The 26,644-nt window shown below is 34.2% G+C and overlaps 2 protein-coding genes across 2 annotated transcripts; one reads left to right on the top strand and one right to left on the bottom strand.

Moving 5' to 3' along the window:
• The first annotated feature begins 523 nt into the window (after window positions 1-523).
• LOC114169541 lies at window positions 524-7,732 on the top strand. Its single transcript, XM_028054745.1, has 5 exons — window positions 524-796; window positions 962-1,068; window positions 6,386-6,890; window positions 7,057-7,175; window positions 7,362-7,732. The coding sequence occupies exons 1-5, from the start codon at window positions 545-547 to the stop codon at window positions 7,558-7,560; spliced, it is 1,182 nt and encodes a 393-aa protein (XP_027910546.1). The 5' UTR covers window positions 524-544; the 3' UTR covers window positions 7,561-7,732.
• Window positions 7,733-7,821: 89 nt separating this feature from the next.
• On the bottom strand, window positions 7,822-11,023 carry LOC114169542 (UDP-D-apiose/UDP-D-xylose synthase 2-like). The gene is made up of 9 exons (XM_028054746.1): window positions 10,711-11,023; window positions 9,745-9,837; window positions 9,551-9,652; window positions 9,142-9,256; window positions 8,918-9,051; window positions 8,725-8,826; window positions 8,547-8,639; window positions 8,328-8,463; window positions 7,822-8,238 (listed from the first exon to the last, which is right to left on the bottom strand). Exons 1-9 carry the CDS (start codon window positions 10,969-10,971, stop codon window positions 8,129-8,131), a joined length of 1,146 nt encoding a protein of 381 aa, XP_027910547.1. The 5' UTR covers window positions 10,972-11,023; the 3' UTR covers window positions 7,822-8,128.
• Between the last annotated feature and the right edge of the window lie 15,621 nt (window positions 11,024-26,644).

Below are 26,644 nucleotides of genomic sequence, written 5' to 3'. Positions count from 1 at the left end.
ATTAACATACAAAATTAATTTCAATTTTAAAATTTGATATTGCATTCTAAAAAAGAGATACTCATGTGCACGCTTCCTTAGCTCAAATTTCAAGTATTAAGTGTTCCTCAACTAGCAAATAAATATACAAAAATCTATAAAACAACATTAATCATGTATGGCTTGAAAATAATTCTAATAGTTTTAACATGTTTTAATCATAAAAAATCAATAAATTTTCATTCAATAGAAGTGAACCTTACATTTATTTAAGATTATACCACTCATCTTAATAAGATTTTGATTAAAGAAATAAGAAAAAAATTGTACAGAAACATTTTTAGTCTTTACAAAAGTAGTTTAAAATACTAAAAATAATAGTTATATTAATCAAGATTAGAAAAGGTAGACTTGTTTTTATGATTTTATTTTTTTTCTGCGGAAGAAGAAAAACTGAGCCAGTAGACTAATAGAAAAAAAATCCAATAAAATAAAACTATTACTATTTACATTGATATAAATTATGACGTTACAAACAGTTGGGGTTTCACTTTTCGGCGGCGAAATGGGTAAACGAGAAAAGCAGAAGCAGAAGCATGAGAGGCGTAACCGTGGAAGAAGCTCCTTCAACTATCTTCAAGAAGACCAAGATTTTGATGACACTCCAAGACTCTCACCTTCCGGTGAAGAACCTGATCATGACAGCAATGAGGAAGAAGAAGAAGATGATGCCGATAACGACGAAGCAACGATAAGTAATGAAAACCAATCACACGATATGCCTTCAAAGTTTCTCCTTTATCAACAATCTGTGCAGGTTTGTGTTCCCATCTTAAAGAAATTGGATTTTTGTCGATGGGCATATGCTTCTGGATGATGAAATGTGAAAGATTCAAAATTGTTAGTTTTTGTGTGATTTGTTGTGTTGATTGAGAAGTTCATAATGTGACTTGGTGAATCATGTTATTTTGTGTTTGTGCAGTCTCCTAAAGGAGACATAAGCTATATGCAAAAGTTCTTTCTCATGTATGTGGGTGGAAGGGTAGCCCTTCATCTTCAAGAAGATTTCTGTGGTACTGCGTTTCTTAGGTACATCGTCCCTTATTCATGCCTCTTTTAAGTTATTGATACTCTCATGGATATCCTAAATTGTTATCTCTTTTGATGAATTGAAGGAGCAAATTCTTGTTAGTTCTTTAGATTGTTACTATTACATTTTAGGGTGCCTCACATTACGAATTCCTCCCTTTGATATCTGAGTTTACAAAGATTCGATCTTTAGTGAGTGTGCTTGGAACTGTGTTACGAATTCATACTCGGGTGCCATGACAGTGGAATGTGCAGTGTTCATTTTTTCATTTTGTACTGAAAAAATAAGAGTAAAATGAATGGCAGTTTACGAAATTGAAGAACCAGAGTATGAATTTTGGGCTTTTTTTATTTTTGGGTCGTTTTGACCATCAATTTTCATAGTAATTTGTAAATTACTATGAAAATACGTGGCCTCATGTAGATTCCATTGTAGCTGCTTCTATTCACAAAGCAACCATGAATGACAAAATTGTTTCTGCTGCTCTCCTTCGGATGCATTTTCACGATTGCTTCATAAGGGTATGCAACCTTTTGCTTCTCCTAAAACTCAAAAAATATTCACATGGAGCAGGTAACCGTCGGCTTGGTTGATGACTTCAATCTTATATATAAAGAAACCGGCTTCCACCCTGAAGACATCATTTAAAAAAAAAAAATGAAACCGGCATTGAGTTTTAGGAGAAGCAAAAAGTTGCATACCCTTATGAAGCAATCATGAAAATGCATCCGAAGGAGAGCACTAAATGTAAATTACTATGAAAATACGTGGCCTCATGTGGACTCCATTGTAGCTGTTTCTGTTCACAAAGCAACCATGAATGACAAAATTGTTCATGCTGCTCTCTTTCGGATGCATTTTCACGATTGCTTCATAAGGGTATGCAACATTTTGCTTCTCCTAAAACTCAAACAATATTCATATGGAGCAAGTAACCGTCGGCTTGGTTGATGACTTCAATCTTATATATAAAGAAACCGGCTTCCACCATGAAGACATCACTTTTAAAAAAAAAAATGAAACCGGCATTGATTTTAGGAGAAGCAAAAGGTTGCATACTCTTATGAAGTAATCATTAAAATGCATCCGAAGAAAAGCACTAAATGTAAATTACTATGAAAATACGTGGCCTCATGTGGATTCCATTGTAGTTGCTTCTGTTCACAAAGCAACCATGAATGACAAAATTGTTCCTGCTGCTCTCCTTTGGATGCATTTTCACGATTGCTTCATAAGGGTATGCAACCTTTTGCTTCTCCTAAAACTCAAACAATATTCATATGGAGCAAGTAACCGTCGGCTTGGTTGATGACTTCAATCTTATATATAAAGAAACCGGCTTCCACCCTGAAGACTTCACTTTAAAAAAAAAAGAGTGAAACCGACATTGAGTTTTAGGAGAAGGAAAAGGTTGCATACCCTTATGAAGCAATCATGAAAATGCATCTGAAGGAGAGCACTAAATGTAAATTACTATGAAAATACGTGGCCTCATGTGGACTCCATTGTAGCTGCTTTTGTTCACAAAGCAACCATGAATGACAAAATTGTTCCTGTTGCTCTCCTTCGGATGCATTTTCACGATTGCTTCATAAGGGTATGCAACCTTTTGCTTCTCCTAAAACTCAAACAATATTCATATGGAGCAAGTAACCGTCGGCTTGGTTGATGACTTCAATCTTATATATAAAGAAACCGACTTCCACCCTGAAGACATCACTTTTAAAAAAAAAAAAAATGAAACCGGCATTGAGTTTTAGGAAAAGCAAAAGGTTGCATATCCTTATGAAGCAATCATTAAAATGCATCCGAAGGAGAGCACTAAATGTAATTTACTATGAAAATACGTGGCCTCATGTGGATTCCATTGTAGCTGCTTCTGTTCACAAAGCAACCATGAATGACAAAACTGTTCCTGTTGCTCTCCCTCGAATGCATTTTCATGATTGCTTCATAAGGATATGCAACCTTTTGCTTCTCCTAAAACTCAAACAATATTCATATGGAGCAAGTAACCGTCGGCTTGGTTGATGACTTCAATCTTATATATAAAGAAACCGGCTTGTACCTTGAAGACATCACTTTAAAAAAAAAAAATGAAACAGGCATGAGTTTTACGAGAAGCAAAAGGTTGCATACCTTTATGAAACAATCATGAAAATGCATCCGAAGGAGAGCACTAAATGTAATTTACTATGAAAATACGTGGCCTCATGTGGATTCCATTGTAGCTGCTTCTGTTCACAAAGCAACCATGAATGACAAAACTGTTCCTGTTGCTCTCCCTCGAATGCATTTTCATGATTGCTTCATAAGGATATGCAACCTTTTGCTTCTCCTAAAACTCAAACAATATTCATATGGAGCAAGTAACCGTCGGCTTGGTTGATGACTTCAATCTTATATATAAAGAAACCGGCTTGTACCTTGAAGACATCACTTTCAAAAAAAAAAATGAAACAGGCATGAGTTTTACGAGAAGCAAAAGGTTGCATACCTTTATGAAACAATCATGAAAATGCATCCGAAGGAGAGCACTAAATGTAAATTACTATGAAAATACGTGGCCTCATGTGTACTCCATTGTAGCTGCTTCTGTTCACAAGGCAACCATGAATGACAAAATTGTTCCTGCTGCTCTCCTTCGGATGCATTTTCACGATTGCTTCATAAGGGTATGCAACCTTTTGCTTCTCCTAAAACTCAAACAATATTCATATGGAGCAAGTAAGCCTCGGCTTGGTTGACGACTTCAATCTTATATATAAAAAAAACCGGCTTCCACCTTGAAGACATCACTTTAAAAAAAAAAAAAATGAAACAGGCATTGAGTTTTACGAGAAGCAAAAGGTTGCATACCTTTATGAAACAATCATGAAAATGCATCCGAAGGAGAGCACTAAACGTAAATTACTATGAAAATACGTGGCCTCATGTGTACTCCATTGTAGCTGCTTCTGTTCACAAGGCAACCATGAATGACAAAATTGTTCCTGCTGCTCTCCTTCGGATGCATTTTCACGATTGCTTCATAAGGGTATGCAACCTTTTGCTTCTCCTAAAACTCAAACAATATTCATATGGAGCAAGTAACCGTCGGCTTGGTTGATGACTTCAATCTTATATATAAAGAAACCGGCTTCCACCCTGAAGACATCACTTTTTAAAAAAAAAAAATGAAACCGACATTGAGTTTTAGGAGAAGCAAAAGGTTGCATACCCTTATGAAGCAATCATGAAAATGCATCCGAAGGAGAGCACTAAATGTAAATTACTATGAAAATACGTGGCCTCATGTGGACTCCATTATAGCTGCTTCTGTTCACAAAGCAACCATGAATGACAAAATTGTTCCTGCTGCTCTCCTTCGGATGCATTTTCACGATTGCTTCATAAGGGTATGCAACCTTTTGCTTCTCCTAAAACTCAAACAATATTCATATGGAGCAAGTAACCGTCGACTTGGTTCATAACCGTCGACTTCAATCTTATATATAAAGAAACCGGCTTCCACCCTGAAGACATCACTTTTAAAAAATAAAAAATGAAACCGACATTGAGTTTTAGGAGAAGCAAAAGTTTGCATACCGTTATGAAGCAATCAATGCATCCGAAGGAGAGCACTAAATGTAAATTACTATGAAAATACGTGGCCTCATGTGGACTCCATTGTAGCTGCTTTTGTTCACAAAGCAACCATGAATGACAAAATTGTTCCTGCTGCTCTCCTTTGGATGCATTTTCACGATTGCTTCATAAGGGTATGCAACCTTTTGCTTCTCCTAAAACTCAAACAATATTCATATGGAACAAGTAACCGTCGGCTTGGTTGATGACTTCAATCTTATATATAAAGAAACCGGCTTCCACCCTGAAGACATCACTTTTTAAAAAAAAAAAAATGAAACCGGCATTGAGTTTTAGGAAAAGCAAAAGGTTGCATATCCTTATGAAGCAATCATTAAAATGCATCCGAAGGAGAGCACTAAATGTAATTTACTATGAAAATACGTGGCCTCATGTGGATTCCATTGTAGCTGCTTCTGTTCACAAAGCAACCATGAATGACAAAACTGTTCCTGTTGCTCTCCCTCGAATGCATTTTCATGATTGCTTCATAAGGATATGCAACCTTTTGCTTCTCCTAAAACTCAAACAATATTCATATGGAGCAAGTAACCGTCGGCTTGGTTGATGACTTCAATCTTATATATAAAGAAACCGGCTTGTACCTTGAAGACATCACTTTAAAAAAAAAAAAATGAAACAGGCATTGAGTTTTACGAGAAGCAAAAGGTTGCATACCTTTATGAAACAATCATGAAAATGCATCCGAAGGAGAGCACTAAATGTAAATTACTATGAAAATACGTGGCCTCATGTGTACTCCATTGTAGCTGCTTCTGTTCACAAGGCAACCATGAATGACAAAATTGTTCCTGCTGCTCTCCTTCGGATGCATTTTCACGATTGCTTCATAAGGGTATGCAACCTTTTGCTTCTCCTAAAACTCAAACAATATTCATATGGAGCAAGTAAGCCTCGGCTTGGTTGACGACTTCAATCTTATATATAAAAAAAATCGACTTCCACCTTGAAGACATCACTTTAAAAAAAAAAAAATGAAACAGGCATTGAGTTTTACGAGAAGCAAAAGGTTGCATACCTTTATGAAACAATCATGAAAATGCATCCGAAGGAGAGCACTAAATGTAAATTACTATGAAAATACGTGGCCTCATGTGTACTCCATTGTAGCTGCTTCTGTTCACAAGGCAACCATGAATGACAAAATTGTTCCTGCTGCTCTCCTTCGGATGCATTTTCACGATTGCTTCATAAGGGTATGCAACCTTTTGCTTCTCCTAAAACTCAAACAATATTCATATGGAGCAAGTAAGCCTCGGCTTGGTTGACGACTTCAATCTTATATATAAAAAAAACCGGCTTCCACTTTGAAGACATCACTTTAAAAAAAAAAAAAATGAAACCGGGTAGGGGAGGACGACTTCATCTTAAATGTCATCCTCCCCTATAAGGACTTGACCATGTTTCGCAAAAAAAATTTGAGGGACCATTTTTTACAAATTCGAGTTACAATGGACTCCCAATTACAAAAAAGCCATGAATTTTGTTAGTTAGATCCAAAGTGGTCAACACAAGTTCAATTTATGCTACATATTGTAGCTTCTGCATCATTGCTTGTGGTTTTGTAGTGCAGTTCCTAACACTGTTAATCCTTTTCTCTTTTTGATGGCTCACGATATTTTTTGTCAGACCAAGTTAACTTACCTGGCTAGGATTTATGTTTTTCAGTACAGAATGGCTCCGCAGTGATTCAAGAAGAACAGCAGTAGGATTAGATTTGGATAATGAAGCACTTAATTGGTGCATGGAAAACAACGTGCCTTCACTTGGGGCTGATGGATTTTCAAGAATATCCCTCTTTCATGGGAATGTCCTACAACCTCTGCAGTCTAAACTTGTAAACATGGATCCTCAGAAGCTGGTAAGCGACCTTTCATTGGCACAGAATGAAGAAAATATGCAGACTGGTGTGCTGGAATCTGAGGATCCAACAGGCTCTGTTGCTCAAGATGATAAGTTTACTAAGAGAAACATAACATTACCTAGAAGAGATATTGTGTGCGCTTTTAACTACAGCTGCTGTTGTCTACATAAACGATCAGACCTGGTTTTGTATTTCAAGCATGCCCGTGATGCCTTGTCAACTAAAGGTGGAATTTTTGTGATGGATTTATATGGGGGTACATCTTCAGAGCACAAGTTGAGGCTTCAAAGAAGATTTCCTAATTTTACGGTATAATATTATTTGACATTAATTTTGTAACAGTTCATTAGACTTACATGATGATGTTGCCACAATCTATGTTATTATAGTGCATGGAAACAAGTATATTCTCACTGAATTTCTTTGATTATCAAATATTGAAGTTGTAATATGGACTTTGTAATCAAATCTGTAGTATGTATGGGAGCAAGCTGAATTTGATATCATTCAACGGAAGACAAGGATTAGCCTCCATTTCCATTTGAAGAAGGAACAAAGAAAACTCCGTCATGCATTTTCATACAGCTGGCGGTTGTAAGTTCTATATTTATTTTTTCCACCTTCAGTTTAAGAAATGATTTTCCGCTTTTGAGGTGAAAATTATGCTCAATACTTCTCATTATTGAAGTTTATTCCTGGTTTGATTGTTTATTTCTGGTCATTTTAACATCATAAGAGGTGTGATTGATCAATAATTGTAATCTTTATTTGATTATACAGGTGGACGTTGCCTGAGATTAAGGATTGCCTGGAAGAGGCTGGATTTCGATCTGTTCATTTTTGGGTTCGAGAGATGCCAGACAGCGCGGAAATTATGAAGACAGAGGGATTTGGTGCGGGAAAGAATGTAAAATATGAAGAGGCAACAAGTTTTCAGCAACAAGATTCTTGGAATGCTTACATAGTTGGTGTTGCATGATTTCATCTTAGAGATGGTAGTTTTCTGCTACATTAATTTTGTCATAACTAGACAAGCTCCCTTATGAAGCGTAACAATTCTATTCATCTTGAAGAATAATAGAATTAACAAAATTTCAAGGTGCTTTCTGTCATGTTTGGTATGGAATTTCATCAATGGATCTTACCATGAATGAGTATACTTATTGGTTCAATCAATGCATGAACATTCATTGATCAAGACTGGGTGTCACTGAACACTTACTAACTCTACCTCTTGCCATATTAGCAGCATACATGCTGAAGGTAGAACAGTTCAGAGAGATGTCGTATGCAGTTCAATGTAAATGTGGGAAATGATTAGAAATAATGTCTCAACTCTAACTTTTATATCGGTGTGTACATAACAAAATTTGGACAAAAGAAGTAATTGAAGTGTCAAGGGAAGGGAAGAATTGTCATTCAAAAACCCTATAGATACACTTGATTTGTGATTTATAACCTCACAATTAGTGTAGCATGTACATTTTTCTGCCCCTCGTGGCATGTTTACATAAAAAGTAAACTGAATCTCCCAAAAAAACTTGTAGTCAATTTGTCGGTTTTGAAAGTTCTCTCTCTATGGCACGAGAATATGTCCGGTGTTGATATTGGAGGGTAACATCCAACAGTTCATCGAGAGGTGTCCTTGGTTTCCAAGCTGAAACCCAGAAGAATACATTTTAAGATGAATTTTCAGACTCTGTTTAATAAAAACACACAGGGCTTAAAAGAGTATTGATTGAATACCAAGCTGCCTGGTGATAAATGTCATGTCAGGGATGCGCCTATCACTGTCATCATAGCCTTTACCATAGAAATCTTCTGAACTCACGTTTACAGTTGACATACTAGAGGCAGGTGCACCAGACACCTTTGCATAAGCCTTAATTTGAAAGAAAATATGAGTGTATATTTACAGACCGAGTATAGAAGGTAGAACTGTTAGAATTTAAGCTTTGGGGCTACCTTTATCATAAGCTCAGCCAGTTCTTTCACAGATACTTCATTGTCTGGGTTTCCCACATTAAATATATACCCATTTGCTTTCTCAGGGTTGTCCTGTGTCATGTTGGCATGTACATTAGTCCAAGCTCATACAGCAACATGGGTGATGGAAGTTCACTTTTGAACTATCTGAACTTACAATCATTAACGCAACAGCATCGATTGCATCCTTAATGTAGAGAAAGGTTCTCTGTGATTTCCCGCCGTCAACAAGTTTAAGAGGCTCCCCACGCAGGAGACTCTGGAACAACAAGCATATGAAACACAGTAGTTTATTAAGATCATGATTCATGGAGACATTTGCAGAAAACAAAATGGACTAGCTAATTTACATTACTGAAGCAAGCTAAGACTCGTGGAACACCGTCACTTGGGCCATCCACACCAGGAATGAAGTCCATTCTTGGGCCAATCCAGTTATAAGGTCTCACAATGGTGAAATCGAGGCCATTCTCCGCGTACTCAGCTATGGGTTAGTACTGAGAGTAAGTTAAGAGGGAAAGAAAATTTAATCATAACTATCATCAACTAAAGACGAATCCAGGTCACTGTGTACCATATATTAGCCTGTCTGTCATTTGCTTTGCACAGGCATAAGACCATCTCTGCTTGTTAATTGGACCAAAAATACAAGGACTCTCATCTTCCTTGAGAATGAAATATTTGGGGTCCTGCATCATGCAAATTCATCTTAATTCTAAAAATGATGAGACTATTGAAATAAGTCAATTAATCTCTCATAATTATATTTGTAAATTCTTAAAACAGTTTAATGATTGCATATTATCAACAAAATCACATGAACTGAAAATGAAAAAAGAAGTAAACAACACCCTATCGACTAACTTTGAAAACTAACTCCTAATTTTACACTTTGCTATGACGCGAGGTGGACATTCATTTGCATCAAGAACAAGCGTATGAATTTGCATTCTAACGAGGGGCACAAACATAAGGAGAGATACCTTTCGAAATTCCTGTGGGAGAAAGCTTCCTATAGTCTTCCCGTAAACCTCACACGTAGAAAAATGGATCAAACGTTTCTTGTTTTCAGTGCAATACTTAATCTGCATCACATGAACAACCCAATTACATACATATATACACATATACTTTAAGAGATCTCGTTTCAAGAAACGACCCGATCTTCTAAACCCACCACCGGAATCGAATCAACGAAGTTGCTATAGATGGTATCCAAAGGGCGTGTGTTGTAATCCGCCGGCGTGCAAATTGCCGCAAGATTGATCGTCTACAGCAAGCAAAATCTCAGTCTCAAATAAAAATGACATATCAGCAATCCAACCTGGTTTTAGTTAGCTGTCAATTTCTACCACAGAGCCACAACTATTGAAATTACAAGTACACATAAGTTAGCTGCAACATTAGTTTTTTTGTAATTTTGAAATGGCATTGACAATACATGCAACTTTTCATAACACCTGGAATTGTGACATAACAACATGTGTGATTAAAGTTTCAAGAAAAAAATGTGCAATAAAAATTCAAGACGACGACCTTCAATTACAATTCATTAACCACATTTGTTCCTAATTGCGATGAAATTGCTACGGCAATAAACAACTATGGTCCCAAGTCAAGACTTGAGTCAACTGCACTTATTATTCATTATTGATCACTATTTACAACTGTGCCACAAATTAAAACTGTGACTACGATGAATAACAAGCTATGCTATCATACAGGGAACCATGATCCTCTCCCAAATTTTACTTTCCTTTACATGCGACGGTTTTTAAACTTTAGCCGGAAGCACTTTTGAGTCACAATATCATTACATTTCTTGATATTACAAAAATCGAACATGTTCACAACTGGAGATACACACTGTAACCATTTTGACTCCAAAAACATTTACCTTGTCACAACATTTTGGATGAACTTGGCTATCTGTAGAACAGGAATTAAAAACTAGTTCTCGAATATATACCTGAGAATCAACCATGTCTTATCGTATTGATACATTATTTAAAACGTTAGCTAGATGTAGTATTTTTTACAGGTTAATTTAATCACATTTTAAACCATGAGAACATTTAGCCAGCGGAATAAGAGTATTGAAAACGTGAAGAAGACCACTGGAAGGAAAGGGAAGAATATTTACGAGATCGGTGGATTTGATGAGTGTTTCGAGTCGGGAATCGCTCTTGATGTTGAGTTGGTGAAACTCGATGCGGTGCGCCCAGGGAAGGGACCTGTCGAGGAGGTGGTCGATTTTCTCCGAGGAGACGTCGACCACTACGGCCTTGTGGTTGGTTTCCGCCACGAGCTTCTCGCAGAGGTGCGATCCGATGAAGCCGCCGCCGCCAATCATGCATATTGACATCATCGGGATCGTTTTTCCGTCCAGGTTCAATCGTGCCATTGCAGCAACCAAGTTTTGTGCAGTCGAGTGAGGAGAGGAGATTGCAGAGAGAAAGGGTGTGGCAGTTATAACTGGTTTTTGAACGATAGAAGAACGAAGGAACTGCGAAAGCGGAAGCGGTGGCAGTGTTGTAAATAATCCCTAGATTTCAGTTAAGGACGTTACTTACTCTTTCTTATTTCCCATGCAATTTTTATAATTATTTATAATTAATAATGTATTTGAAAACTTAAATATTTTTTCATTTTTATAATTAAATATTTATAATTATTGGATTATTTTCTAATTCATATTTAAGTTTCAATCTCATTCTTTGAATAAAAGTTTTTTTATAAGACCCATTTTATATCTGTCCTAAATGTTTAAAGGTCTAACTGTTGGGTCTAAGGCTAGTCTATAGAGTGTCTCAAGACCCTTTTCCAGCCCTAACCCATCTCATTCTGTCCATTCTCACAAAACAGGAATATTTCTCCTTCCACTGATGAGGCAAAGAGCTCTGTTAGGATTTGAGTGAGCCCCTTTCTCTCCAAGCTAGTTGAGCGTTTCCCCCATGTAAGTTAAACTCCACCCTCCTCTTCTCTTTTCCCTTTTTGGTTGTTTGTTTTCGTCTTGAGTTGCTCCAACTGTATTTATAGACTACATGAACAGGATCTTCAGGCCATTCTTTGATAAGTTTATCGCGGTCTTCATAGACGACATACTCATCTATTCCAGGACTCAGGAGGAACACGCCGAGCACTTGAGGATAATGCTTGGTATTCTAAGGGAGAAATAGTCGTATGCTAAGTTGTCCAAGTGCGAATTCTGGATGAACGAAGTACAATTCTTGGGGCATGTAATTTCTGCACAGGGCATAGTTGTGAATCCAACAAAGGTGGAAGCAGTGATAAAGTGGGAAAGTTCGAAGTCAGTAACAGAAATCAGAAGCTTCATGGGTTTAGCTGGCTATTATAGGAGATTCATAGAATGATTCTCCAAGATAGTGGCGCCTCTGATACAATTTACTAGGAAGGACCAACCTTTTGTTTGGACCGATAGGTGTGAGGAAAGCTTTCGAGAGCTTAAGCAAAGGTTGACGAGTGCTCCAATGTTGGTTATCCCTGATGTTGGTAAACCCTTTGAGGTACTGTGATGCCTCTTATCAAGGTCTCGGCTGTGTGTTAATGCAAGAGAAGAAAGCAGTGACATATGCTTCGAGACAACTTAAGGTGCATGAGAAGAATTATCCCACTCATGACCTGGAGTTGGCGGCAAGTAGTGTTTGCCTTGAAGATCTAGAAGTACTATCTATATGGTGCCCAGTTTCGTGTGTTCAGTGATCACAAGAGCCTCAAATATCTATTTAATCAGAAGGAGCTGAACGTGAGGCATAGGAGGTGGATAGAGTTCTTGAAGGATTATGATTTTGAACTTCTATACCATCAGTGAAAGGCGAATATGGTGGCAGATGCCTTGAGTTGGAAGACGGTGCATGTAGTGCACCTTATGATCAATGAGATGGAGTTGCTAGAGATATTCAGAGATCTGAAGCTGCAAGTTGAGTTGGGACCGAAGTTCATTAGGTGTAGCACCCTGACTATATCTAGTGACTTTCTGAGCTTAGTTAAGGAAAAGTAGTTGGTGGATGCTAGTTTGAAAGGGGTGAGAGAATTGCTTGGATCAGATGAAGAAAAGGAGGTTGCCTTGGGTAGTGACGGTGTACTAAGATTCAAAGGCAGAGTGTGTGTACCTGAAGATGTTGAGGTGAAGAGGTTGATCCTTGAGGAAGGACACAAGAGTCATCTTAACTTGCATCTGGCATGACTAAGATGTACCAGGATCTCAAAGAGACCTTTTGGTGGCAGAGCATGAAGAAGAATGTGGCTCAATTTGTATCTGCGTGTTTTTGTCTGTTTTTGTCTTGAGTCATTCCTATAGGCTCATTCTCGTTCCTATTGTACCTTACAGCTACTGAGTTCGTTCTTGGAGTTAAGGTGTCCCTCTGTAAGTGTTTAAACCCTCAAGTTTAGCTCTACTAAAAGGTAAGGGAAGTTAGGGTTTTTCATTTCTATGTTGTTTTATCTACTATTGGAATGTTTGGTACTCTAGAATGCTTGTGTGGTGTTGTTGATGGTATGGAAAATGTATGGTGTGCTTCTAGTCGTGACGACATGCGTGAGAGCAGGTGAGTTCTTTTGAACTCGCCCAGGCGAGCGGGGTGGTTGCTCAAAACGAAAGCTCTTACTTAAGCGAAGAGCTCTCGCCTGAGCGAGAACAGCAGCCGCTCACCCCTTCTCTGTTTTGAGGGCTCACTTAAGAGAAGGCCACTCGCCTGAGCGAGATGGGCTAGCTTGAGCAAGACTTCAATGTGCCCTCTATTTGCAGTCTCGCCTAGGCGAGAGTTGGTAGCTTGAGCGAGGAGTTCCTCTCGCCTAAGCGAGAGCTCTTTAGCTTGAGCGAGATTGACAAAGTTGATTGTACACGTATGTGTTTCACATGATTGGATGATTTGTGCTTTAAAAAGTTCAAGTATGATGCCATGTATGCTCTATATGATATATTGGGATTTGAATTGATGAGATTGGTATGAATGAATTCATAAAACATGATGGGGTGGTTGGTTGGATATTGGTATGAGTTTGTTATGCATGACAAATCTATGGTTGGTTGGTGAGACATGGCTATGGTATGAGTTGGACATAATTCCATGAACCTCTTGGTGAGATCTCATGGTGGTGTCATATGTGATGGACGTAATTCCATGAGCCTCTTGGTGAGATCTCATGGTGGTTCCATATGTGATAGATGTAATTCCATGAACCTCTTAGTAAGGTTTCATAGTGGGGTCGTAGTATATATAATTAGGTAAGGTGATGAAGGATTAACTTGTTCCTTTTTAAGATTATTGAAGTGAGTTGATTAAGAAAGTTAAGTGAAATCCCCACTGGACATTAAGATAGCAAGCTATCTAGATGTGAAGGTTCCTTTCACAAAGCTCAAGAGAAGAAGATGATGGATTGATTCAAAACAAAAAGGAAATAGAAAGTACATAAACCAATGAAAACCAAGAATAATCAAAGGAAGAAGAAAACATAAAATGGAAAGGAAAGAAATGGTAAAAATGTGAGAAGCACGCCACTACAAGGCTAGGCTAGAAGCCATGGCAACCTTGAAGATGAGTGGATGTGTGCCGTCACTTGCTATGCAAGATAAGGCTTAAAAGTATTCACTCCCAAGGGAGGAAACTCTCACAAATGGTTGAGACACAAGAGTGTTTTAACTTCAAAATGTTCAACCCTTTTACATGTCTAGGAGCACCCTTTATATAGAAGAGTTTAGGGGCCTCTAAGCAAATAAAAGATACCTAAGGATGTCTCTACAAAAACCTAACCCTAGCTTCTAGAAACTAGGTCAAATAAGGTTACAAAAAAAGAGAGACAAAAGAGCTAACTATGGTGTGTGCAAGGCTAATTTCGTTCTAGCATAAAAAGAGACAAAGAATGTGTCTCATATGTCTCCAAAATGTGGCCAAAGTGTGTTAAAAACAAAGGAGACCAAAGGTACATAGGTACACTTGTTTTATGTCTTTTACTTTATGCTTTATGCCTTTGCTTTACTCTCTCCTCCACATCATTTATGCTCCCCAATCACCATGCGCCACCTAGCATTGTTTTCTTACTCCTAATTAACCTACAAAGCAAATAAACATATATTAACATGTTGGCTTAAGTCAAGTCAACTATAGTCAACAAGTCAAACCTAGTCAAAGGTCAACAAGTCAACTAAAGTTGATTCAACTAAGTCAACATAGGGAATCAAAAATAAAAACCACAAATGAAAGGGATGAAGGATTAGTGAACTTCCTTTCTAAACATGCTTAGTCTTCTTGAGCATGTGCCTCCATCCTTGGTTGGGGTCAATCCTTCATCATAAGGATTCAAGTAAGGATTGCATCTTGAAACTCTAAAGTAAGGATCTCATGGTGGTGCCATATGTGATAGATGTAATTCCATGAACCTCTTAGTAAGGTTTCATAATGGTGTCGTAATGTATATAATTAGGTAAGAATTCAAGTAAGGATTGCATCCTGAAACTCTAAAGAGTCAGTTAGTCTCACATAGAGTGGACTGACTCAAGTGGTGAGAGTAGCAGGAGGCCTTAGTCTTTGATAAGATAATGGCCTTAGATGTTTGAAGGTAAACCTTGTGCGTGGTAGGGTGAAATGTAACATCCTGTCAGGATATTACATATTTTAAATAATAAATAAAGAAATCTTGCGTCAGCTTCATTTATTAATGCATCATTTCCCAAAAACGTGGGAAATTTAAAACTTTTATTACTTCCAAATAATAATCCAAAATCCATAAATTATAAAACTAGAAATGATATAAACGCATCTCATAAGAGTTTACAAATTATTTCAAAACCATAAAATAATAAAACTCCCAAGCTATCCTCGCTCCAGCGTTAAGCTTCACCAGAACCACCTGCAACAACATCATCTGCTCACGTGCACTACGTATACGATCATCGCCAATCACAAGCAGATAGGGTGAGCTTAACAGAATAATCATATAAATGCACATACATATATTAAACACCTATATACATACATACATATATATATATATATATATATATATATATATATATATATATATACATACATATATATATATATATGTATATATATATATATATATATATATATCATAAAACCACCTCATAGAGATTTCTTCCTTTGATTCCATATCACATGGCCACAACCATGTTATTCGTGTTCTACATCCTCTAGTGAGTACCTCAAGGTGACTTGTTGCCATACCTATCGGCCACAAGCGATAGAGCACGTGTGGGAAACCATTGCTACGGATCATACACCGTAACGCCAGGTGGAGTTCCCAAATACGAACATAGTTCGCAACGTCCCAAGACTACCAAACTCGTCAACTAACTACTAAGGAGGGCAATCTATCTAGACCCATCCGTATTGGTCACAACCAGCACACTCTCACTAGCAACACTCGCCAACCCGAGCTCAACTCAAGGGTTCCTCGTGTTCATCCGCCATTTCGAGCTCAACTCGAGGGATGTTGATAAGTATGAAAAATACTTATTATTCTTATTTTATTGGACTTCTTAATTGTACTTAATCATGTGTTTTGTGGATAGTTTTAGGTTGTTTTTAGGTTCTTTTAGGTTAGATATATTTTGTGTTATTTTTGAAATTATTGTATAGGAAAGTGAAGGATTGGAGAAGAAGTGAAGTTATTCTGTCAGGACCCAGTCGCCCAGCGAGTGTTCTCTTTCGCCCAGCGAGTGATCACCGGTCGCCCAGCGAGTAAGTCATCTCGCCCAGCGAGAAGACGGTTTTCTGAAGTGGTTATAGTTTCGAAAACTTACACGAAACGGTGTGTTGGAGTGTGGGAACGCGACAGAACCAGAAAGGAGACGAAAAAAGCGCCATTCTAGGGCAGGGAGACTTCACGACAATTCATCCATTCCATCAAATTCATCCATACTTTGTTCTAGATGCTTAGGAGTGACTAAACTCCTCCTTCATTGGGGTTGGATGTAATGAACCTATACTCTTTGTAATTTTCCTATGCAATGTAATCTCTTTCGTTGTTCATATGTTTTATCTCAATTATAAATGTGCTTGATGGAAATCTTTGCTATTTGGTTGTATCTAATTATTGGAAAATGAATTAGAACTTAACCTTGGATAGAACAACCATGAGATTGGGTTCTAGGAATAGACATAATCTCTAGGTCATTCTATACATTAAATCTTAATGCAAGTCATGTGTTAAAATAGTTAAGGAATTAATATTTTGACATATTTGACTTAGAACTTACTTCTAAGGAATTAGTGGTTAGTAAGCTTATAATGAGGATGTTTGAGCGATAGAGAAATTGTGTAGGAAATATTGCGTTAGTATGGTTCATGAAATCCAACCTTGATGAAGTGTTTCTTAAATCCTTTTATAACTTTAGTGTTTATAAATTTTGCATGTTGTTCTTAAATTAAATCAATCTTTTACTTTGACGTTATTGCTAAAATTAGTAAATAATCACACTTAGACAAATGAACAACAAATCCCTTGGGAAAACGATACTTGGACTTCCATTTTTACTACTTGTAACGAATTGGTACACTTGCCAAAGAGTTAACAGATGTCATTCCGAGCTCAAATCAAGGAATGTCACGTGCTTAACCCCTATCCCGAGCTCAACTCAAGGGATACGTTTCGAGCTCAACTCAAGGAACACCAACAACCCGCCTTTGAAGCATCACTAAAGCCTTGTAAATCACGCACGTCCAAAGTTAAACACCAATACTGCTACAGTAAAATCGCCTGGCGGGGGAAACGTACCGCCAGGCGTGTAATGCCTTTGAACCATCAATCACTACAGACACCGCCTAGCAGGACCAACCTCACCACCAGGCGCACTCGTTCCAAAGCCCTCTGACGCTGTCGCTATCGCCTGGCGGTCTAAAACCACCGCCAAGCACTGTATCAGTATAGGAACAGTACTGGTTTCTTTGTAATCCTGCACAAAATTAATTCCTCAACCCAGGCATCAAAACTCACGATGTCTTTCACCAGTTTAGTGGAATTGCTTTCCCAAAGGCTAACTTATTATCAAATTTCCTACTTCCATCTAAGTTCAGCCACCCAAGTTTACAAAATTGGCTTTCTTAAAGTTAACCTTATTCATCACCACCATACCACAATGCACTCATTTTGCTTATTCCTTACCCTTGATTCTAGTCCTTACAACCATTCCCAACTCATTCCAAGTCAACTCCTCTTAGGTATCACAACTCAATCCCATTCTAACATTAGCTTTGATTTAAATTCCCATTCATTACTATCTAATTGTTTACCAACACTTCACTCTTAATCCAAACCCACTCACAAAAATAGGTCAAGTCTTTAGACCCCTTGCACACAGATTATCCAAATCCATAATTCCTACTATGTCACAATTTATATAAGCAAGTCCTATAATAGCTAATACCATCACATTCTAAGATAATCCAACCTCTTTAATTCATGCCCAAGAACTCCATCATCAATTTCTCCCAGATATCACCAAATCCAGTCTTCTAATTCCAATTAAGACTGTAACAACACCCAAAACCATCATTGTGTCCCGCAACCACACAAACTCATTGTCTATGCGTTGGTGCCTGGCAGCAAGCCCCATGCTGCCAGGCGGTGCATGTATTTCTGGCCAATTTCCCAAAATTTAAGCACCTGCGAGGAACCTCTCACACCTTTTCGATGCTTTTCTCTGCCTATCTTAGTCATTTCTCTCCAAAAACACGATAACAATGACACCATTAATCACCTTGACTAATTCCAACAACAATTTTAGTATAATTAACAACTATTATGCTTAGTTCTAAAAAAACCCCAATTCTTCCAACCCTAAAAGGGTTCATAAGAGTTCTTTCAAATTAACTCTAGTTGACAGTGAAATTCCCCAATTTCTATCGTCCAATATTCAATTAAAAGCTAAAGAATCCTTCCCTTCCGTTTGGATTTCAATCAGAATACTCAAAACACCAAAACCGAGCCAAAATTGGCTCGCGTCGCCTGGCGGGTGTTTATCACCGCCAGGCAGTTCAAGCAAAACCCAACAATTGGGTTAATCTGTCGCGCGTCGCCTGGCGGCACAAAGCTCACCACCAGGCGGTTCCTCTCGGGAACCCAGAAAACAAGCAAAATAGGATGAGTCGCCTGGCGGCAGTTCATCGTCCGCCAGGCGGTTTCTTGAAAATTACCAGAAACCCAGAATTTGCGAATTGATTCAACAAGAAGCATGTAATTACACATCATACATCATACCATTAACAAAACAACAAAAAATATGGGTTCAACTCCCCTAACTTGATTTCCCTTGCTTAAAACTTGAATACCCCTTGCTTCTAATAGCCTTCCTTAGCTCCCCTCAATTTAGCCCAATGCCTCACTCAAACCTCACCACTATCTTACAAGACAACAAATTGGGCTTTTAATGGTAATGTTAATGCTCTGTTCTTTATGGTCTGTTTTTCAGCCACCCTTGGTTTCCATGCCCTTTCACCTTCATGCCAAAGGAAATTTTGGAAAAAGAAAGTTTAATTTGGGTTCACCAAGATTTGAACCCATAAACATGCAAATGCCAAATCAATGCATAACCATTCAACCAAATCGTGTTTCGTAATGATTAATATAATTATATATTTATCACATCATTCAACATTCTCAATCATATTATTAAAAACAATAATAATTAAATAATACACAATTGGCATACATAGGACTTGAACCCAAGTCCTTTCATACAATAAAGTACTTTTAACTAATTAAGCTAGTATTTTTCCACATCACATCAATCAATATTAATGTCATAAAGGCTCTCACTACCCGCATTCATTAATTAATTATTTATTTAAGGTATAATTAGTTGTATAGTACCCAGTTTGGGGCTAGGGTGTCAAATAGGTACCCAGTTTAAAAAAAGTATCAACTGCATCCCAACTTTTGAAAAAGTGCTTCAATTAGGTCCCTTTCAGACATAGTTGACTAACTTCGTTAGTCAACGTGCCACGTGTCAGTCTCTGTTTTTTTTTTGTTTTTTTTAATTTTTTAAATTTTTTTTAAAATTTTTTTTAAAATTTTTTGAAAAAAAAAATAAAAATGCCACGTGTCAAGTCTCTATGTGTGACACATGGCATTGTTAGTGCCACGTGGCATTGCAATGCCACGTGTTAGTGTCACTATCAAATGTCATTATGTTGATTTTGATTTAGTTCTCATATATGTCTTTTTGTTTCAATTTAGTACCTAAGTATGTGTATCTGATTCAATTTTGTCCCAATTTTTTTTAATAATTAAAATATTTTTGTAATCCATTTTTTATAAGATTAAAAATAATTAAGTATAAATATTTTTATAAAATTAAGTACTAATATTTATATTGTTCTCCTCAATTTCAGACCAAATTTATTATTTATATAAATGTTATACTAATATTTTTTATTAAAAATGACTTTTTAACATATTACTTTATTAATTACTTTTTTATTAAGTACTCATGTTTTGTTAATTTTTTTTTTTTAAATAGAACAATATTGTCTCTTACTAATTTTAAACCAAAATTTCTATTGGTTTGAATGTTATACTAATTTTATTATTATTAAAAATGACTTAATAAAATGACTTTTACCACTAAATTTTAATATAAATATCAAATACTTAATTTTTGTTAAACTTTTATACTTAATTACTTTTAATTTTATAAAAAAATGGATTTTAATTATTAAAAAAAATTGGGACAAAATTGACTCAAATACACATACTTAGGTACTAAATTGAAACAAAACAACATATATGGGAACTAAATCGAAATCAACACAATGGCATTGATAGTGATTCTGCCACGTGGCACTGACAATGCCACGTGTCACACACAGGGACTTGACACGTGGCATTTTTATTTTTTTTTTCAAAAAAATTAAAAAAAATTAAAAAATTTATTAAAAAATTTAAAAAAAATTAAAAAAAACCACAGACTGACACGTGGCATGTTGACTAACAGTGTTAGTCAACTCTGTCTGAAAGGGACCTAATTGAAGCACTTTTTCAAAAATTGGGATGCAATTGACACTTTTTTTAAATCGGGTACCTATTTGACACCCTATCCCCAAACTGGGTACTATACGACTAATTATACCTTTATTTAATTAATTAAATTTCACTGGGTCTTACATGAAACCCATTGGCAATGGCTCTGTAGAGTAGTAGAGGCCACTAGAAGTGCAACCATCTAGTGAATCCAATCGATTATATGTATTCGGATAAATTGAGTCTTAGACTCCTATTGTTTGCTATCACATGCTTGGTTGATTTATGTGTTCTTGACTATTAAATTTTATGCTTAATCATATGATAAAAACCTTTTTACTCTAGCTTACCCTTCTTGCTTGTGTTTGTCTTCTTGTGTGATTTTTCCTTTTTGCAATGATCACCAATCCCTTGATGTGAGCAGATATGGGAACTCTTGGTGATCACAGTGGCAACGGAAATGCTGGAACTTAGTTGCGCATGGTTTGGTATTGGGCTCACTGTTGAGTCCATGTTTGAGAGTTTTCATTATTTTGTAATTCCCAGCTTATGGGCAAGTCTTTAGGTATCCGTTGAAACTTTTATATTTTGTTCTGGCATTGTGTAGTGCCTTAGTTTTCTCTTCGAGTATTTTTTTTGGATAACTATAATGGGTGATATTTATACTCTTTGGCGTTGCTCTTTATATTATATCGTTTATGATGTTTCATTTAATCAGATTTATCTATTAAATGGGATGTTACATTTTTAAATTAAAATAATTATTTTATCAATTTTTTTAAGTAACCCTTTTTTAAAATTTATTCGTTAACTTTTCTATTTTATCGCTTCTTTTTTATCAATTTTATCTTTGAAATAATTTTTTTTTCTATTTCAATATTAAGTAAACAAATATCTTCGATAGAGTTTGAACATATGTAATATTATCTAAACATACTTTGTGTTAGAATATTAACATTTTTTCTATTTAACCGTTTTTTTTTATCAATTTTACCTTTGAAATAATCATTTTTTTTTCTTTCTATTTCAGTATTAAGCAGACAAATATCTTCGATGGAGTTTGAGTATATATATTATTATCTCAACATATCTTGTGTTAAAATATTAACGCCATTTGCGAGAATGAAAAAAAGAGAGTTTCAAATATGAATAATGATTTTTCTTAGTTCCAATTCGGGTTTTATTTTGGTTGGCTCACTACTTCTACGTTTAGGAGAAGTTGAGACTAAAAATAATTGGTGTAATTAGTTAGATAATCCCATTTTGATTTAGATATGACATTTTGTTACCCGTTTTTAAGAAAATGTTAATTAGGTTCTAACCTTTGAGAAATATCTCAATTATGTCACTTTCAGATAAAAATTATTAACGTTTAACTATGTGTCATGTACTAGTCTCTGTTTTATTTCTTTTTTAATTTTTAATTTTTTAAATTTTTCTGTTACATGTCTGGTCCTAGGTAAGTGTGACACGTGACACTGTTAATGTCACGTGATACTGATAATGCCACGGGGCAAGGTACTACCATGTGTCGCAGATGTTATTGTCTTAATTTTAATTTAATTAACCACGTTAATAAATTTTCTTTACAGTAAATGACCTAATTGAGACATTTTTCAAAAGTTTGGATACAATTGATACATTTTTAAAAGTGGGTACCAAACTAACATTTTAGTTGGAGTGTGATTCTATCTTAAGTTGTCATTTTTTTTCTTTGGTTAAATATTAACGAGTGATTCATTAGAGTTTATAGAAAGATGACACTAATGTTTGATGTTTTTCAAGTTTAAAATTTGTCATGTTTGTTGTGAGAAAAATTATTGAGCGGATAAGTTAACTAATTTAACTTTTATTTATAGAAAACAGTATAAGTGAATTAATGTCTTACTTTATGTATTTATTTTATATATTCTTTTCATAATAAATATAATTTATCTATATTTCACGAAATATAATTTTTATTATGAATATTGTTTCATGTTTTTTATTATTTTATTTTATTTATTTTATTTTTTCTTTGATAAAATTTCATATGATAATAATAAACTTTGGGATATCACTATAATTAAAACGTCAAAATTTATACAAATATCTATCATAAGCTTATTTAGAAATAAAATTGAATTCAATATATTGATGTACATATTCATTAAATCACATACTATACAAAAGTTAAATCAAATAGCTATATATTAAAAAAGATTGTAATTATAACTTTCAATATAAAACGTATAAAATAACATATATCTAAGATATACACCGACATTTCCTTAGATGTGAACACACAATTCTCACAACTATTAAACAGAACACATTGAATGAATTAAAAAAAGAAAACACTTATTTAATATTATCAAGTTAAACATGTAAAGTTTACACAATGTCATTGAAACATAAATGAAATAGTGCAAAATTCAATAATTTACATTAACAAAACCATCACTTAATTATGATAAATGTGTGGTTAACCATAAAAAACCACATATTTCATTCAGATTCATAACACACCTCAAAATCAAAATAATTTCATATATGTTTACGGTCTACTCTACTGTTAGAATTAATTAATTGACGAATTAATTCTATTAGTGACTCGTTTGAAATATTATGATGAACCCAATTGTGATTTAATAAAATTTAAAGATCTAGTTACTATTATGGAAAGTGATAATAAAATAAAATAAAAACTAACTTGATGAACGTTGGTTTATAGAAGGGATTGAGATTCTGTCTCTTGCGGTTCTTTTCACATTAACCCATCAAGAACGTGTGAGATGTAAAGAAAAGAAAGGCAGGAGATAGATTGGGAGACAGTGGTTAAAGAGCACTGAACATTACAAATTGAAGAAGACATATTCACAAGAATTCTTATGAACAAGGTTAACGCTCTATTATATTTTATTGTGTGAGAATCTTAAATCTTAACTATCCTTAATTATTTTACATCTATTCCAAAATTAATGCTTTATTATATTTTATTGTGTGATCTAAATCTTAACCACGCTTAATTATTTTATATCTATTCCATAAAATATCCTTACCTTCATAGAATCTCGCATAAAATATCCTTACTTCATAAAATGTATAATTAGCCTCCTCTGTGTACATAATTTAAAACATTACTTATAAAATCTAAATAAGATATCTCCTAATGATTTTGTATAACTCAATACTCATTTTATACATACGGATAAAGACATCATAATACATACAATTACTATTTAATAACCATTTAATTATATCTTAACCCATTAATATGATCCATGCAATTAGATTTCACTAAACAAAATAATTAGAATAATATAATATAATATTTATATAAATTAAGAAAAAAAAAACGTAAACCACGATGTGAGTTGACATTGTTTATGCAAAAATGTTTTATCCATATTTTATGTTATTTCTTCTCGATAAATATTTGAAGAGCAAAAAGTTTGATTTGTTTGAATATCAACAAGAAACGGTAAGACTCTAAAAAGTTCACATACTTATACACTAAAAAAGAAAAATCAACAGTAAAATCATTTTTCCTTCGTATAGTGGTAAATGAATAAGAAAAATATTTATTTTTTAATCTTAGTACAAATTTAACTCAATTCATGAAAAAAGGCTAATAGAAAAACAATATATGAAAGAGATGTAAACATGAGAGAGAAAGAAAAAACTTTTAATTAAAAAAAGAAAAGAAAAGTAGACGAATAGTGAGAGGTAGGAACCATTTTGTTATATTGAATCTTAATTATAGGATTGATATATTATTTTATTATATATTTTAATTTTTTTGTTAATATTAGATTATTTTAGTTATCTTAATATTTTATCCATATTATACTTGTTCTCTCTCTGAACAATCTCATACTTAAAATATTGATTACTTGGTAAAATAAATTAGATTTTGTCACAATTAACGAATTAGAACATATATAATTAGTAAATTAAAACATTTTATTATTTTTCATTTGAAATAATTATTACTCATTATATAATTCTATCGAATTTCTCAAATTACTTTGAGAGATTTGAGATTTTGAGTTTAATAAATATTTTTATTATATAAAGATTTAGAAATAGTTTCAAGTGCTACCACAACATAAAAGGATATAAAATTAGTTTTCTAACACTTATATGATATCTTGAATCTTGTCTAACTGTAGCTAGTTTTAAACTTCATAAATTTATAGTTTATATTCTTTCCTGATTTTTAATATTTTTATTTCTTGTGAATAATATTTCCATTGGTATAAGAAATGATTGACACATGCATAATAAATATTAGATATAATTACTGATTTGGTATCCAAATTTTTTGGTTAAATTCAATTTAGTATCCATATTTTTTGTTTGTTCAATTTAGTACCCAACTATCTAAAGATACTCAATTTGATTTTCTGCGTTAAGTTAGAATTAACACCGTGTTCGTATAGGACACGTATCAAGCCATAGAATTTTTTTTTTAAATAATTTTTTTAAAAGAATTTTTTTTTTCAAAAATTTTTTAAACTACCACGTGTCAGTTTATCATCGTGCCACGTAACAGTTTACAATCATGACACATAACAGTGATAATAATTGTTTTCAATTTAGTACCCAATTTAAATTTTTGGTTCAATTTAGTACCTAATTTTTTAAAATGATCCAATTTCGTTCTCTCCAATTTGAAACCAAATTAGTAAATAAACTTAATTACAACTTATATATACATGTTAAAATAATTGTTTTGAATTTATACATCAAATCACTACACCTAAATATTCAAATTATTTTATTTTTTACAGATGTAAAAAATTAAAAAATAAAATAATTTAAGTATTTAGGTGAAATTATTGATGTATATATTAGAAAAAGTTATTATAACATGTATATATAAGTTGTAATTAAGTTTATTTACTAATTTAGTCTTAAATTGGAGAGGACTAAATTGGATCATTTTAAAAAATTGGGTATTAAATTGAACCAAAAATTTAAATTGTGATACTAAATTAAAAATAACTATTACCATTATCACGTGTCATGATTGTAAGCTACCACGTGGCACGATGATAAACTGACATGTGACAGTTTTTAAATTTAAAAATAAAAAAATAAAAGTATTCTTTTTTAAAAATAATTTTAAAAAAATTAAAAATTCCAGGGCCTGACACGTTTCCTGTACAGATACGGGGTTAACTCCGACTTAACGGAGATGATCCTTAGATAATTGGGGTACCAAAATTGAACAAACCAAAAGTATAAATACCAAATTGAACTTGACTGAAAAGTTGAGGCACAAAATCAGTAATTATACCTAAATATTAATACAAGAAACATATTTCCTTAAAATAATTTGTTTGCGTAAAATTGAATTCCAATGAAAAAAAATTCTATTTAGAAAAATATCAGTTCTCTTAAATTGTTATTTGTTTGTCCAAACAAATTCAATTTGTCAACAGAATTGAATACACCTTTTGTAGTCAATTTGTCAGGTCAGTTACGCAAATTTCTAACAAACTTCTATTTTTTAGATAAATCCAATTAGTTAAGCGAAATAAGAATAAAAGAAGTAAACTTATTTAATTTATAAAAAACATATTAAAACAAATAAAAATATATTTTAACTGAACAATATTAAAAAGACTCAGTGCATAAAAGTAAAACTTTTATTTGAAAACTAATACTAAATACTTTTTATATTTGAAAATTAAAACGATAGAAAAATTAGAACAATTTAATGCATAAATTTTGAACTCAAAATGATTACTTTTTGAAAGCTAGCTAACTCTAAACCTGTGTAAACAATAATCTAAATGATTGCATAAAATAAATGATAGTAAGTTAAAAAGAAAAGTGATTTTATTCCTTATATTCTTTACTAAAAGTGAGTTGAAACATTCAATTAAGTTAAGAATTGTGATACAAAAGAAAAACCAGAAAGTAGATCTTCATTTGTCACCTTAGATCTAACCTCCATATCCTAATCGCTTTCGTCTCCAACCGCACCACACGCTAACCTTTCTCTTTCTTCATTACTCATATGTGGTGCCAAATTTTTTTAACCCAATTGCAGAACATCCATGAATTATCACTTAAACCAAGAA

Source organism: Vigna unguiculata, chromosome 11 (genome assembly GCF_004118075.2).
Source record: "Vigna unguiculata cultivar IT97K-499-35 chromosome 11, ASM411807v1, whole genome shotgun sequence".
Lineage (NCBI taxonomy): Eukaryota > Viridiplantae > Streptophyta > Magnoliopsida > Fabales > Fabaceae > Vigna > Vigna unguiculata.
This window is presented reverse-complemented; position numbering and strand designations above follow the sequence as displayed.